This window comes from Batrachochytrium dendrobatidis (assembly GCF_000203795.2).
Source record: "Batrachochytrium dendrobatidis JAM81 unplaced genomic scaffold BATDEscaffold_18, whole genome shotgun sequence".
In the NCBI taxonomy this organism is placed as follows: Eukaryota; Fungi; Chytridiomycota; class Chytridiomycetes; order Rhizophydiales; genus Batrachochytrium; species Batrachochytrium dendrobatidis.
The window spans coordinates 282302-298609 of NW_006281116.1; the positions used below are offsets into that span (position 1 = coordinate 282302).

Sequence of the window (16308 nt, forward strand, 5' to 3'; positions counted from 1 at the left end):
ATCGCTTTACAATTAAAGTGATTGTGCGTACTGTATAAAGCACCAATACCAACCTGATCCAAGAATAATACATATACTTTTATGAGTTGCGTTGTATTGCTTTTTAAAAAAGGATTTGATCCAAGCAGCTGCCAACACTATAGCAATCAAGACTGCCGTTACACACACAGGTGATGTAAGCCATTGATAAGATTCGGAAAACATGCACAACTACTGATGCTACTAGGCTTTTACAGGTGTATTCACGCAAATGGAACACGAAATAAAGATGTCGAAATACATGATAAACTGCCAGTCTTGTGGAATTGATTCAACAATATTGTCTTTTACTCTTTAATTGACTTGCATTCCTGAAATGGTTGAAACTAGAGCGCGATTGCAATGTGATCATATCAGATGGTGATGATCTCAACTTTAAAATAGAGTTTGATTTGTATGTTTATTCAAGAATCTAGAATATCAACAAGTCGATGTGTAGTAGAAAAACAAATATCTATTCCAGAGTAAGAGACTGTTGAACAAGTTTCATTTTACGTGAATATGGCAGTAGAATCAAAATGTTGGTTTTATAGTTCAAACCGATTAAATAAAACGCATACTTGTACAACTCAAGTCAATAAGCATGATTGTACAACCATCTTGAAATAATAAAAGCCATATTCTGACACCATCTTGTTCTTCCATGCCAACTAAAAATATTTATTTCCAAGTGAAAATCAAGTACATTCACAATCAGCATATACCAACAAACAGTTATAGTTTCAAATGAGATACAGATTGAAGAATGTTTCCAAAATCAGTGCTCTCAGTATTGTTGTAGATCTCGAGACTTTCAGCACCAAATACATTTTTACTAAACCTAAATTTTGCAAGTCGAAATTTAAATCTAAAATAAGTATCATGCAACTACAACAAACAGCAACTCATCTCAATTCTATCAGTGAGCAGTAAACATACTTTTTAAGAGCGTTAATAGACGAAGGGTCAGACATGATCGATTGCAGTTGCTCAACCAAAATTTGCATTTGCTCAATTTTGTCCGCCGGTAAACTGCTTGAAAGCTGAAGCTTTGAAATCACTTGGCACATGAGTCGACGATTCACTGATAAAAAATGTAAGTCATCTACTAGTGTCTAGAATGAAAACCCTAAAATGATTTATACCTGGAGATGCATCAGTAGCTGCCGTGAGACAAGAAATGGCCAAGTCGGCATAAAAAGTAGCATCCACGTTGTTTGAATCAGCATGCAATGGAGTGCTCAGCCAATCTAGAATTTGCGATGCAATTGTGATGGGCTGAAGCATGCTGCTGGGACTGGCTCGCGTCATTTCTGAAAAAGACAAGATTGATCGCACAAAAATCTATTGATACAATCAAAATATATAAAGTATAGCCTATACATGAGCCAGTGATTTTAAAAGTTAGAATAACTATTCGTTCAATAAATACCTCTTTAAGCTGCCATGGCTTAGAATGTCCATATATGGGGAAAAAGTAGCTTAGTGATTGTCGAAGACGCTGCAGATGAGCAGTGGATGGATGATAATATAGAATCAACAGAGCCAAAAGCGCCTAATTCATAATGTGGATCAGAATCGCCAAACACTGGTATATATGCAACACAAAGCTTACTTCAGAATCTTCCAACTTGTCAAATAAAAAGAGTTTGCAGTATCCCTCTACTGCTTGACTAAGATATGTTTCGTTTTCGCATTGTAGAAAATGTCGAAGTTTGGTGGTGATGCCAGTCTAAAAGTAAATAGCAAGTCAAAATGTGTTGATCATTCAAAAATATACAATCAAGTAGAATACCTTGTTGTCTTGTAGCGATTCTATTCTATTGCTCAAAATCAAGTCCACAAAAAACTATTATACTCATTAACAAAATAAATCAGAGTAGAATCCTAGCAATCAAAACGTCTGTGTACATCAACTTTACCTTGAAGCAAATGTTGGCACGAGCATCTTTTGCACTCAAGAGCGTGTAAAACACATCCATGTTAGTAGATGCAATAGTCTAGACAAAAACTAAAGGTTAATTCAAAATAAAGTCACGACTGGCATTCTAGTCACTAATATAGTTCGTACCGGATTGGTCAATGAGCACTGTGCAAGACATGCCAGCGCAAGCTCCGAAATAGCTGGAATTGGGTTGGCCATGCAAGGAAAAACATATTCTTCAAGCAATGTATATATTTCTGGATATTCGGGACACTGAGCGCAGCAAGTTTGTACAATACACATATAAATTTATCAGTATACAATACAGCGCAACCAACAGCTAGAATAAAAGTTTGCATCTTGATGAGCTATACAGTTCAATAGTAGATCATACCTGGAAACCCAACAGTTGAAAGGTACTATGGAGGATCTCCATGCATTTGAGCGCACATATGGATTTTTCATCGCTCCATTCTGCAGCTGGCTCGACTCCGTCTTTATCGAGATGGGATTCTCGCAACGTGGATGCCAAATTATACATATTGCAAATTTTCTCTATCATTCCTGGCAAACGTCTTTACAATGGTTAGACTATTCACAAATTCAAATTCAATAGCGTATTACTCACTTGATATATACTGCTTCTGCAGACACTTTTAATCCGAGTCGAATCAGTTTTGACATCACCGCTTCAGGAAGATCAGACTCGACCAAAGTCATCTCTAAAGACAGTAAAAAGCGTTATTAGTGGTATTTTCTCAAAAGTAGATCAGATAAAGCATACAACAATGATGAAATTTAGCATACCCAAAAATTCTTCAAGTTTACGACGACCAATTTCATCACAAAGATCAAGAGAAAAACACATTTCTGCAAGCTCTTGTACGACATATTCATATTTAAGCTTCTCTGCCTCGTCATCAGTGCCAATGACCAAGTTCATGTAATGCTCCAAAACATTTACAAAATCAGAAAGCGAAGGAATCAGCTCATCCAATTTGTCATCATTTGTAGAGATCCTCAAATATGCGGCATATGTTTTCAAGAAAAAGGCCAGCTGTGGATTTAGATTGGTCCAATCAAAGTCTGCCAAGTAGTTTCAATTAGCACCAATAGTTTTAGAATTATGCCAGAATATACCAATGCAGCTTGCCTTGATGAGTAAATCGAAGCTTGGTGTCGTGTTTAAAAAGAGCCATTAGCATGGCAGATGATTCTGCTTCATGAATATCCAGAGAAGATACAAACTATAAACCCGTTGATACTATTTTAAACCGTGTGTTTATAATAATATTGATCAATGAAGCAGCCTTACCTTGTCAATTCCACCCATCTGTATAATCCAAGAGTCACATAAAAGTCTCATGCATGCTGTGCGAGTGCCCAAATCACTATTATCAATATTGATATATTCTATTTTAACAAGCCAATAAAACTTTAAACGTTTCACATTAGCTAATACGTACCGATCTTGTAGCCCACGCTGCAGCAGCTCGGTTCTTTTGCCAATATCCAGCATGCTATAATGGATTTGAGAAACAGAGAGTTGAACATAAAGAAGCTTGCGAATTGAAGCATCAATATCGCAAGCTCGAGATAAAAGTGCATCCAGGGAATGGCTGTCGATTTTAATGTTCCATAAAATATTCTTGCGCACATCACTGTGTTTACACGAGTACACGGAATTAATAGATTTCAATGCTAAACTCATAGAAAAATCAATATAATGTATCCACCAACCTGCTCGAGTCATATTGAAGAAGTTTCACCAAATGCTCTTGAATTTGGATGGCATCAGTATCGTCACATCCTCCCTAGTGATTAGTCAAAGACACGTCAGGATACAGTGTATTGAACATATGCAATCTATCAGGATATTTTGAATTTGAAATCAATCCATTAAACACTATAGGCTACCTGCAATCGACACAGACAAATGGCCGCTCCTGCACGTATCGAAGCCTCCTTATCGCGAAGTCGCACCATTAAAGAATCCTTGATGACAATAAATTGCGCTTCACTATCGATCGTACAAGTACAACATAATAATATCCAAGTGTTAGACCATGATGCAGTAGACCCAGTTTAGCCTAGCTAGACTTACGAAATTTCTTCCAGATTGTTGAGAGCACTTGCGAGAATTTGCAATGAGCGATATCGGACAGCTTTCAAAGAAGATACAAGTCCTTTCAAAAGCAGTGGAAGCACAGTAACGCTGATAAAGTTGGCACCTGATATCACAATGATTAAATATTGAATTCCAGATATACTTGAAATCCGGACAACAACATGAACAAGACAGGGCGGTAATATGCATGATAAAGATTGAATATCGCACCATTTTCAACACCATGATTTAAAGAATCCAGATAAGAATTGATAAACTTTACAGCCCTGTCAGCATAAACATCGCCTTTTCCCAAGACTAGAATGCGAAGCACGCACTCTTCAAAGGCAGCAGAGAAAGAAACCGGATCCATTTTGCGATGCAGTTTTAGCAAAGCAGCAGCATTTTTTCTGTGAGTAGATGTTGTTTTTACAGTGTCTTGAAATACACTCTGCAGGGTAGATGAAACCATTTGCAGATAATGTCTGCAAGGTAAGATTCGATGCGCTTGTCCAGAAAACCGCATTAACACGTGTTAACACGTGATGATAATATCACTTTATTGCAGTTGCTGACATCGCACTGATCCGATTGTTCCGCCTTGAATTGGCAGTTTACAGGACGCACGGCTGACTATTTTCTTTTGAATTCATGGTTGATAGTGAAAGTATGGTTCACTCTGCCATGTCTCCACAAAACACTCGTTCTCTGTCTGAGTGTAGGTCGACTTGACAAGACCCATTCTACTTATTTTTGGCATTGGCTTCAAGTTGATTGTCCAATCTCATATTTTTACTTCTCTTTGCTTGTCTATTGCTTCCTATTCCAGTCTTGTTGCTTTGCTGTCATATCTCATGTTTCAGAATGCTTTTGCACTTTTTTCTCGTCAAATTGATCTACAAGTTGTATGATTCTGCCAACTGTGCAACTCTTGTACAAATACTTTTTACAGCCATATTCACGTAAAATGGACCGCTTTATCTTGCAATGGCTTGCTTTGGAATAATGATTAGATATTCATTGCGCTTTTCTACTAGAGATTGACTACTTGAATAGATATTCTTAATTCTTCAAAACACATTGTCCATCATACAAAATCAAACTAGTTTTGAATTGAGATTTTCCTTTTTAAATCTGCTGTTCCTTCTCTTTTGGTATAGCCATATACTGCATGATCATCAAGTTTAGAAACGGACTTGTCGCAATCCAAATATTGAATTGTGTTGTCAATACAAACCCACTTTGTTGTATTCTAAAAACTTGGATACGCTTGCGCTCTAGTTAAGAAAACAAAGATTGTACATGCCAGGAATGCAACTCTACATGCCAATCACTCAATACCTTGTAAACGTTGGAGATTAAACAAATATCAAGGATTGGGATGGCACGCTGCTTTCAGTAAACCAGCCCATCATGCCATGAGATTGGCTGTTTACCATGCATTTTGATCTAGTGCTCCATTCTACGTGAATATGGCTGTAAATTGAAACAAGTGCATGTCTATGCATGAAAATTCCACTCAGTGCAGTATTCATTAGCCATCATTAAACTCGATTGATTGAGGGTCCAGAGTGTGGCATTAATCATACAGACTTTTGTATCCCACAAGTTGCTGTAGCTTTGCTTGATTTTACTCTCATTTATCTAACTATGTATGCTTGTGATATGACATGCACTGTTTTTGCAACTTTGATCAATTAGTGGACCAAATAGAGGATGATCGGCTTATGGGTGGTGAGCGAAAGAAAAGCAGAGGCGAGTCTAGGTACAGAAGCGATAGCAAAGAGCAAAGGCATCGAAGCAAAAGCAGAGAAAGATCTAGAAAAGATCGCAGTAGTCGAAGTGATCGCGATAGGAGACGTGACCGAGATGATCGTCGTTCACGTAGCCCGGGAAGAGAAGATGGAAGAAGATCAAGCAGTCGCGAGTATAGAACTTCACGCAGAAATTCGTTTAGTCCTCCCCCAGAAACAGTTCCGCTTCATTTAAGATTGCGTAAAATTGAAAACTGGGATGTTCCTCCTGTTGGATTTGAAGAGTTTACTGCCATGCAAGCCAAGGCATCGGGTTAGTTTGTTTTTTTTGCATTATTTTGACCATTCCGCACTGTTGATGCGATTGCTTTATAATGCATTACTAATCTTGCTATTTTATAAAATGCATATGTAGGTCAGTTTCAGTTACCCTCACATATGCTCAAAACCACTACTGGTGGTTTACATGAAAGAGGGGGTTATCAAGCAAGTACCCATGCCATCAATGCAACTAATTTTGATGCAGCAGCAGAGACGTTTCTCTCCAATATTGGTCTGAATTCAGGCTCTGGAGAAGTAGGATCACATACAAATGGCCGTGGATTTGGGTCAACATCTTTATCTAGTGGTGTTAATGTTGGAATGGCCGGAGCTGGGTTTGGCATAAACAGAGGTTTAAGCATGGGAATGGGAATGAATGGACGAAACCAACAGCCTATTGCGCGTCAATTTAAACGTCTGTATTTTGGCAATATTCCCGTTGATTGTATAGAGGTATGTTATCTTGCAACCTTGTTTGGATGTAAAATTAGTTTCAATATCTTTAACTGTTGCTTATCAATTTGACTCTTGTTTTCCAGGAGCGTATTCTTTCATTTGCTAGCAGTAGCTATGAGAAGCTGGGCTTACCAAAAGATCCTGGAAATGCAGCAGTGAATGCGTACATTAACCGAGAGCGAAATTATGCATTTGTCGAGGTTTGTCAATGTTTACTACATTAACACGCTTTAAAGTATGTCTTGAGCTAACTATCTTGTTTAGTTTCGTTCACCAGAGGAAGCTACTCGTGCAATGGCTTTGGACGGCAGTCTGTTTGATGGAAACATTCTCAAAGTGCGTCGTCCCAAGGACTATAATCCTGAAGCAGCCCCAGATGGAGCTACTCAGCCTTCAATAGCTCCTGCAACTAGTGCACAAGAATCTCTTGACAAAATCTTTGTTGGAGCCATTCCCACCTATCTTAGTGACGATCAAGTACAGGAGCTTTTGAAAACCTTTGGAGAGTTGAAAACCTTTAGTCTTATTCGTGATTCTGCGACTGGTCTTTCAAAAGGATTTGCCTTTTGTGAGTATGTTGATGGGCAGATTACGGATGCAGCATGTCAAGGTCTTAATGGTATGGAACTTGGTGAGAAGAAGTTGATTGTTCAAAGAGCAAGCGTAGGTTCAAACAAGAACACTATAAGTGCGGTCGGACAGTCGCAGCTTCTCCCCATGGAGATTTTAGCAACCATTGCCAAAGATCCTTGCAAAGTGACTCGAGTTTTGTTGTTGTTGAATATGGTGGTGTCTGAAGATCTTGTTTCGGATGAAGATTATCAAGGTATAATGGCTCGTGTTTTGAATGCACTTTGCATTCATAGTGTCTTGATTGTATAAACATACTGACTGTTTTGATATGCGTTATTTGACAGATATCTTGCTGGATATCCAAGAGGAGTGTGAAAAGTTTGGTACTATTCTCGATATTGCTATTCCTCGTCCAGTTTCGGGTCAATCTAATGCAGGAGTAGGAAAGGTACGAGTTTACAATTTTTGAAAGCATACCAATTTCGATTGACATTATATTGGACTGATTTATTCCATTTGTTACGATTACAGATCTTTGTCAAGTTTGACAATGTAAAGCAAAGTGCAAGTGCACAACATGCACTTGCAGGTCGCAAGTTTGCCGATCGGGTAGTCATTGCATCCTTTTTCGACGAAGACAAGTTTGACCAGCAAGATTTTTGAAAGTCTTTTTTATACAAATCAATGAAACCAATTATTAAATGTGCTCACTAATGAATTCCAGCGATTGTATTGATGAAACTATAAGCAATACATTATAAATTGATGGATTAAACTATTAACTAGAGAGTTGAACCCTCAAATCAAAAGTCTGGCAGTGCATCTCGAATCAAGCCTTGGTTTCTTTCTAGGTTTGATTCGACTTTTTCAATCAATATTGGATAACACCACTAGCATTCGCTCTTATGGATGCTTGGGATATCAACCAAGTAACTGCCTGGATTTCTTCTTTGGGTTTGAAGCGTCATGAGAAGATATTTAGAGGTAAACTGGCCAGTTGGTCTGAGACATTGTCCGACTCTTTCAATGAGTTGATTAGCCAAATCTACAGTCCTGTCGGTCACTACACATTACTATACTAAAGATAGAACAGAGTGGTTGGATTACAACTGCTTGCTAGAAACACTAAATCATACTTGATCATTACAACTTGTTGGAAAGTTTCTCGTTTAGAAGTGTTGGTCTTGGCTGCAACTGAATGAATATTCTGCTGTCATCCACGTAGATGGAGTGCTTTGTCTTGCCATCTGTTTTGCTTTGGAATGGACATTAGTCAAAGGGTTCAAAAACAGTGTCCAGTAAACTGTCCAGTAAACTGTTATTCCATGAGATTGGCTAACACTCGTATTTTACGTGAATATCGCTGTATCTGACTAATCTATTATTACACTTAGATAACAACATCACTGGAGATATCTTGATTCATGCTGATCATGATATGCTCAAAGAACTGGAAATCACTGCAGTGGGTCAGCGCATTGCACTACTCAAGGCAATCTATAATATCAAAGTTCAAAACGGAATCCCATTCGAAGAAGATGACTATATTCCTGAAAGTACGAATCTATACATATTCTTGGACTGGGTCGAGATTGTTGTTGATGGCCATCATAATTCTGTTGTAACTGACTGGCATTCATGTTCAATTTTTGTTTTTGAATAATAAGCTGTTGCATCTGCAAATTCAATTCTAACGGTATGTCTTGTTAACAAGCAAATCATTCATCTGGGCTTGTTGATGCTGCATGCTTAATTTTAATCATGTATTCACGGTAATAGGATCAAGGACTTCCTATCCTTAATCAGCCATTACCACCGATTCATAATGATATTGCTCATCTTGAAGTCACTGTCAGTGAGCAGGGTAAGTAGATTATAATGTGTCAATTATCTTTAAATATCAATAACACTTGTTTTACTTTTCACATTGCAGCTCTTACTATCGAGCGTTTAAATACAGAAGTGGCTTGTCTATCTATAGAGTTGCAAGCACTTAAAAACGATCTCTGTCCAGTTTGGGCGTTGCTATCTGAATATAGGGTAAAGTGTCGCATTGTCTTGCCGATCTACTCATTTTATTTTTGGTTTTGCATTCATGTTCTAACAACGCTTGTTTTCATAAACCCATCATTGCAGATGTTTCAACAAAAAACCGATTCACGATATGAACAACATATGACAGATCGATCACCTGCTGTAACTGATTTTAAACAATCCAAGGCATCTGTAGTAAATTTGGAAACAAACATGCCCAACAATGGTGCACTCTGTTCTATCACTACTGGTAAAATGTCGTCATTAAATCCTGTTGTTCACAGTCCTATATCAGGTTCGTAACTCTATTTCCCACTCTACATTGTTTGCAGATTTCTACTGCTAGTTTGTTTGATACTATACAGTGCTAGTCATGTTATTTCTGATCTGCTTTAAACACTAATTTGTTTGTACATTTCTAGTATCTGTAATGGGAAATGAGCTATTTGATGACGCCAATATGCTAAAACACTCTTCAGTTTCCATAACCACGACACATGAACAGGCAAGTCATATGTATTGTTTTGTAAACAATAGACAGTATAAACTAATTTCAACCAAGCAACTAATTGAAATGTTTTGCATTTTACAAGACTAAAGAGTCTGATGGCAGCACCATTAAAATATATGGACATTACCTTTTTAATCGTGATTTGGAAGCATACAAGAGTTTTTGTGTGCAGTACACGGATGACTGTGCAAAACTTATTCCAGACGTTCTACTCAAATATAAGGTGCAGGAAGATTGGAAACTGTATGCTTTATTTATTCAGTTTCGCGGAAAAGGTGAATGATTATGTGATCCACCTACTCTTGATATTAAAAACCGCCATGTCATTACTTTTATATATTAACTGCAATACTGTTGATTTAAATGTATTCATGGACTCTGTTTTAACCTTGTTTAATGTGCTTTATTTAAACAGAGCGCTGTCTCAGTTACAATGAATGTCCTTTGCAATTAATTCATCAAATGCAAGACAACAACGATATTCCCGAGTTTTTTATCCGGCATATCAAAAAAGTCAAGCCTCCAACTTCTCGTCCTCGTAGTATAGATCTGAATACGATTTCTCCTAAATTGTACATTGGAGCTCGATCTGAAAATATGGACGCGCTTGGTCTTGTTCGCACTACCGATTTATCTGTCAATAATAAGCGACTTCCGATTGGCTATGCGATCAACGAGTACACTGCGTCAACAAATGATGAGTTTGATGTAAAGATTGGTGAAACTTTTCAAATCATTACCAAAGAGCATGAGTGGACTGTAGGAGAAAGAGACGGCAAACGAGGATGGATTCCATCAGACTGTTTATTTATTATATCAGGCTCTTCATACAATTCAGGTGATGCTGCAATGCTAAACCAACACGGAGTTGCATTGTATGACTATGAAAAGACTTCTCTTAATGAGCTGTCTATTTCGCAGGGTGATGTGTTGAACGCCATTTGTGCATACCAACACTGGCTGCTTGTAGAATTTCATGATAAGCAAGGATGGGTGCCCATATGCTATATTTCTGCATTTGATAAAGCAGGTAAGATTGCAGATTTGTTTGTGATTTTGCAACTTGATTATTGTGGGGTATTTATTCCAACACGACACAATGCTGACTACTCTATTACTGGATCTTATCATGTATAGTTGCAATCCTCACACGAAAAAACCCAAAGGTATTTTCAAACCCAATACACATGTTTGTCATTTTGGTATAGTTTTGTGCTGACTTGATTTTTACATGAATTTTCAAGGTATTCAATTCATTACATTCTACTCCCTTGTTATCTGGATCTCGTGTTCAGAGCGAACCGCTTACAACCCATTCTCAGTCTGTTGGAAAGCATTTATCACAAACCGGTGCAGTAAAATATACTATTTCAGAGCCGACACTATCTATTCCGGAACATACAATGAGTACCCCCAAGAGTGCACCACCAAAAACCATCAATACAAAGATCACGGTCAATTCTACATCCACCAAGGATGAATCACTTGCTCAGGGAAGAAGCTTGTCCGCATGTGAAGGTGTTACTACCAATAGGAATAGTGGTCTGAGTGCCAGAATTCATGGTGGAGCGAGAACAGCAGATATGCGAGTGACTCCACCACGACTTAATGTCATGAACACATCTGCTCTGTCAAAATTAACATCTTTACTAGACACCATCAATCCATTTTTGGATGATTTTGGTGCAAATGCCAACTTTAGCGACCCCAAGTTTGCTTCTGTTGATTCGGTGAATTTGGCCATTTTACCATCACTCGAACCATTTTCAGAGGATGAACAGACTTTTTCGAGTGTTTCTGGTAAACAAAATGGTACGATGGAATCAACACACCGGCAGGCATCACTGGAAGAGTTGACTAGTCTGAGTCAATCATTAAGTACAGCAAGCAATATGATTTTAAAGTATCATTGTGAAGCAAGTACCAGTGCAATGCAATACCTTTCAAGCCAAGTGAATTTGGACCGATTCAAGGCAGCAGAAGAAATGTTATCTGTACTAGGAGAGAAACTAGGGATACACGGAACACATACCATGTCAGCAGCTGCATATGCCTGTATTATCATAAAACTGGATGATCTTGACAAAAATATCCATCAAAGACTATTGGATCTTCAAGCCTATTTGCTTTCAAATAATGATTTGACACACCCAGACTCTCAAGATTCCGAAACACGACAGAGCGATTCAATGGTACACATTAAAATGATACAAGAAACGATTGATTTTACTCATAGCACTCTGACCAGCATTGTCGAGTTATTGTTGGAAGATGCGCGTATTTATCAGCGAATTGCGCAATCGACGAGCATGCAAGACAATGTTAATCGATCTGCCTTGGTTGTGACGGATAAAGTGGGGACTGGTTCATCTGAATTTCCAGATATTGAATATCCTGTTCCAACATCACAAACACATGTCAATGCGAAGCCATCACTTGTAGAGTTGCGATGCAAACCATCGAGCGATATCATGTCGATTGCCAAACCAACGGAATGTTTTACTCATTCATCAACCGATTCACAAGAAGCGAATCCACCCATGTATATAGCACGTAAATCAATGATGAACGAAAGGGAAGGGAAGTTAGCATCAGGTGTATCTACATCTCAAGGGATTAAACGAGCAGTTCAATCGAATATAGATCTAGGGGATGTAATAACACCAGAAGTTGTTTCAACAAGTGTAGGAGGAGTAGATATGGATGGGAATGCAAGTCAATCTAGCACACCAAGAATGGAGAAACGATTTCAAGGATCCAACATGACAGATACAAATGTAGTAGACCTTTTAGGTGAAGGATTACCTTATAGCATTGTATTACAGCGCAAGGATCTAGATCAAAACAATCTTGAGGTAAAGTTGGTGTATTTAAATCTTGATATTGAATTGTGATACAAGAGTGATTATATATTTTTGTATATAAAACTGATGTTGATTGAATATAGAAATATCTTTGCAACGAAGACTGTATAAAATATCTTGGATTTGCCAAGGCAGATTTAGCGAAACTTCCAAGTTGGAAACTTGATCATTTAAAAAGGTAAAATAGAATGAATTTTGTAAGAATATATTAACGCAGCGTATTAATACACGAATAATTAGAAGAGCCAAAATGATTACATGAACAAAATAAAAATGAAAATCAAGTTTACAATTTCGTTTTTACGTGAACAGCAAAACTTGTTAATTGACTAGTTTTTTCTTTGCTTGAGCATTACAGTCAAGTTACAGTCAAGTTAAAGTCAACTTACAGTCAAGCACACTAGCATTCATGGCACGTAGGACTCTTCCCCGCGATCTTACTGCAGTCAGACCTTCAGACTCGGTCTTGTCTCCTTATTCTCAGACTCCCGATACCAACAACCAAATGCTTCTGGCTCCTCAACAGGACTCAACCCCTGACTGGACAGTTACTGAACGAGTTGTTGAAGAAAGTCCAAATCGTCGTTATGCAAAGGTAACTCGTTTAATGGGTTTGTGGTCTTGTACTGCACTCGATTCCATTCCTCAATTGTAAATTCATTGGCTAGCGACATGGCTTGAATCATTGCTGTTTTCTAGCATTTAAATCCTATGATCATGTTTTATATGGTCTTGCTACACTACTGTCTTGTCAATGACACTATCTGTTCGCTGTTGGATTACTTTCTGTCCTGTGTCTGGTTTCTTGTTGGGATTGGCAGCTGTTCAACATTTATACTACCAACCTTGCTCCATTCTAGTCAAGGTCGCTTGCATTGAATTAGACTAGTCTAAACTCTTGAATTCATTCCTCTGTCTGGCTTCAACCTGGTTTCAACTTGTTTTCAACTTGTCTGCTATCCTTTTATATCTAAACATTACTCTGACATTTCAGCTACTTTTCATTTTACCATGTTTGGAAACTCGTCCAATTCTCTTGATTTCAATACTGTCTTTTAGCTTAATCAAATACTTGGAAAAGGTGCATATAAGGTTGTTTATAAGGCTATAGACAAAGAGGAGGGCTACGAGGTTGCATGGAACACATGTCAGGTACATTCCACTTTGAAATGTAATCTCATTAATTCATTACTGGTCTATTTTTTAAATCTGTAAATGTATTCAAATCATTACTGTTTATATATAGACCACCAAGGCTGAGTTTATGGAACTTGGGCATGAGATTGAAATTTTAAAGCGAGTACGGCATCCAAATATCATTCAATTTCACGACTGTTGGTTTCAAAACTCAGAGTTTGTATTTATCACAGAGCTCATGACCTCTGGAACATTACGAGAGTAAGCATTGAAAATATCGTCGTCTGCATTTACTTTACATATGTTCCTATATATTACATCGACAAAGCCATATTCACTCGTGCACTGTTAGATATATCCGCAAGCTTCAAATCCCAAACTTGAAAATTGTCAAGAGATGGTCTCGTCAAATCTTAAAAGGATTGTCATACCTTCATTCTCATGATCCTCCTATTATTCATCGCGACATCAAGGTGGGTCTTGTTCTACTGGCCATATAATGGTGCTTTGTAAAAACAATGCTTGTCTGACTTTTTCTCAATCATCCATCTCTCCTGTGTCATTTCAGTGCGACAACATTTTCATCAATGGTGCCCACGGTGAAGTCAAGATCGGCGATATGGGAACTGCAAAAATGAAGCTTGGAAAAAAGTACACTCTTATTGGCACTCCAGAATTTATGGCACCGGTATGTGCATTTTAATCAACTGGTCTTGTATCGGTCTATTTATGCATTGTAATCTGATCCAGATTTATACAACTATTTTTGTGACTTGATTCACATTTCAAGGAAATGTATGAAGATAAAGGATATAGTGAAAAAGTGGATATTTATGCGTTTGGAATGGCACTTTTGGAAATGGTAATGTTCTGATTGCTTGAATTGACTGGTTCAACATTTCATAAACAGTTTTATCAACCCTAACCCTGACATGTTTGCAGGTTACTGGAGAGTATCCTTATAGCGAATGCAAAAATGCAGCTCAAATCTATAAAAAGGTTATACAGGTATGATCTTGCTACATTTACCGTTTAATCATTTTGTTTTGACTTTGGCTAATGCACATTTTTTTCAACTCAGGGCATCAAACCAGAATGTCTTGAAACAGTTACCGATCCAGAAGTCAAGGATCTTATTTCAAACTGCATCAGCAACGAAAATGATAGGTAATCTATCTTGTAATGCTCCAACTAGCGTTGCGTGTGTTATTTTGGAATAGACACTGCTTGCTGTTTATACGTGTGTACTAATTCATCAAGTAGATTAACTGCAGAACAAATTGTGGAGCATCGCTTCTTGGCGGTTGAGCCTGAAGTCGTGTTACTTTCAGCAGATGCAGAACCTCATTTAACAATGCAAGTCGTTTTCAAGGGCATGGATCGTTTATCAGTCAAATTTGAATTCAATCGTGAGTTGATTTGTATAGATATTATGCTCAAGCTTTTTGATAGTCTATTAACCTAAAGCAATATGCACTGCTGTATTTATTTTTTAGTTGATACTGATACGGCAGAAGCAGTTGTTAATGAAATGGTGAGTCGTATGTGAGGTTCTACCAACTCATCATTGACATTTCTGTCAACCCCATTCAAATATACTGACTTTCCAATGTTTTGGTTGAGATGCATAGATTCAAGAGCAAGTTTTACCTGCAAAGTACCAACATCTTATTACAGGTGAAATCAACCGGATATTGCGTAAAATGAACCGTCAAGAACCAAGCGAAGATGCCAAGGAAGAAAATCGACAATGGAACTCGTTGCCAAGAGGCTCACAACAACCCCAAGATTGGGGAACACTTAATCGATCTGCAACTCAATCGTCAAAGGATTGGAATACGCTCCCTAGACATTTAGCAAACCAAAGCATACAAGGTTTACAAGATTTACAGCGATCAGATTCGACTTCAACAGATATTCCTACTTTGCTGGTTCGGAGGTCATCGCTTGCAGAGTTTAATGAGTTTGAAGATATACCCATCAAAGGCATGTACCCATCTATAAAGTATTCACCAATGCCTCTGGCTAATGGTTTTTTGATATATAGAGTACTCTGATGACCAAAATATAAACGAGTTGGTCAATGATGTTGCTGCAGCAACAAAGCGCGGTTCAGATAAAGTAACTGAATGGCTAGGTCGACTAAACACTCAAGATATTATGACAGTCGGTGATTTGCGTGATTTGCAGGATGAGGATTGGTCAAGCTTGTAAGTGATGTAGTTTAATTTGCCTCCAACATTCTGCTGCTGTTGTTTTTTATTCAATGCTGTTTCATATCTTTGATAGAGGATTGACGGTTTTTGCTAGCCGAGCTCTTAAAAATGCACTCTATGGCAAACCTGCACGGCCCAGTTTAGTGCAGAGCCCAAAAGTATCTGCTCAACAGGGTTACTCAAGTAGTCTTGGAAGCCTTAATGGAGCACCAGGAAGCAGTACTGGATGGTTGAGCACAACACCTGGTAGCAATCAAGGTGGGATGAATAGTGCAACATATCCCTCATCTAATCTCAGTCCAGGAGCGTCTGATGTCAATGATCAGGGACGAGCAGCGTGAGGAACTGCTTGTTATCAATGAAAAATCTTGCTCATGTCGACACTGTATAGCA

At 38.1% G+C, this 16308-nt stretch overlaps 4 protein-coding genes across 4 annotated transcripts; 3 read left to right on the forward strand and 1 right to left on the reverse strand.

Moving 5' to 3' along the window:
- Positions 1-681: 681 nt before the first annotated feature.
- Positions 682-4524, reverse strand: BATDEDRAFT_92549 (condensin subunit YCG1; the record flags this gene model as incomplete). Its single annotated transcript, XM_006682859.1, has 18 exons — positions 682-859; positions 958-1102; positions 1164-1362; positions 1451-1573; positions 1634-1750; positions 1814-1867; positions 1941-2018; positions 2090-2215; positions 2337-2517; positions 2571-2664; positions 2750-3028; positions 3096-3189; positions 3258-3333; positions 3409-3603; positions 3683-3756; positions 3860-3962; positions 4047-4173; positions 4281-4524. 18 exons carry the CDS (start codon positions 4519-4521, stop codon positions 754-756), a joined length of 2412 nt encoding a protein of 803 aa, XP_006682922.1. The 3' UTR covers positions 682-753.
- Positions 4525-4665: 141 nt separating this feature from the next.
- Positions 4666-7869, forward strand: BATDEDRAFT_21058 (uncharacterized protein). Its single transcript, XM_006682715.1, has 7 exons — positions 4666-4716; positions 5751-6116; positions 6219-6577; positions 6664-6780; positions 6845-7406; positions 7498-7601; positions 7685-7869. The coding sequence occupies exons 1-7, from the start codon at positions 4701-4703 to the stop codon at positions 7814-7816; spliced, it is 1656 nt and encodes a 551-aa protein (XP_006682778.1). The 5' UTR covers positions 4666-4700; the 3' UTR covers positions 7817-7869.
- Positions 7870-8058: 189 nt separating this feature from the next.
- On the forward strand, positions 8059-12850 carry BATDEDRAFT_92551 (uncharacterized protein; the record flags this gene model as incomplete). The annotated part of the gene is made up of 13 exons (XM_006682825.1): positions 8059-8137; positions 8548-8709; positions 8821-8849; positions 8933-9017; positions 9087-9193; positions 9290-9482; positions 9610-9713; positions 9781-9973; positions 10114-10728; positions 10836-10864; positions 10943-12553; positions 12646-12740; positions 12803-12850. 13 exons carry the CDS (start codon positions 8059-8061, stop codon positions 12822-12824), a joined length of 3324 nt encoding a protein of 1107 aa, XP_006682888.1. The 3' UTR covers positions 12825-12850.
- Positions 12851-12971: 121 nt separating this feature from the next.
- BATDEDRAFT_92667 (uncharacterized protein) lies at positions 12972-16256 on the forward strand (the record flags this gene model as incomplete). Its single annotated transcript, XM_006682826.1, is given in 13 exon segments — positions 12972-13157; positions 13622-13714; positions 13809-13960; positions 14052-14172; positions 14268-14387; positions 14490-14561; positions 14642-14707; positions 14781-14866; positions 14963-15108; positions 15196-15233; positions 15331-15730; positions 15747-15909; positions 15989-16256. The coding sequence occupies 13 exon segments, from the start codon at positions 12972-12974 to the stop codon at positions 16254-16256; spliced, it is 1911 nt and encodes a 636-aa protein (XP_006682889.1).
- Positions 16257-16308: the final 52 nt, after the last annotated feature.

What these genes read in the sequence shown, in the direction of transcription:
- BATDEDRAFT_21058 (XM_006682715.1), top strand. An exon ending in CATGCAAGCCAAGGCATCGG is followed by an intron (nt 6,117 to 6,218) that starts GTTAGTTTGTTT and finishes ATGCATATGTAG; the next exon opens with GTCAGTTTCAGTTACCCTCA. An exon ending in CTAATGCAGGAGTAGGAAAG is followed by an intron (nt 7,602 to 7,684) that starts GTACGAGTTTAC and finishes TTACGATTACAG; the next exon opens with ATCTTTGTCAAGTTTGACAA.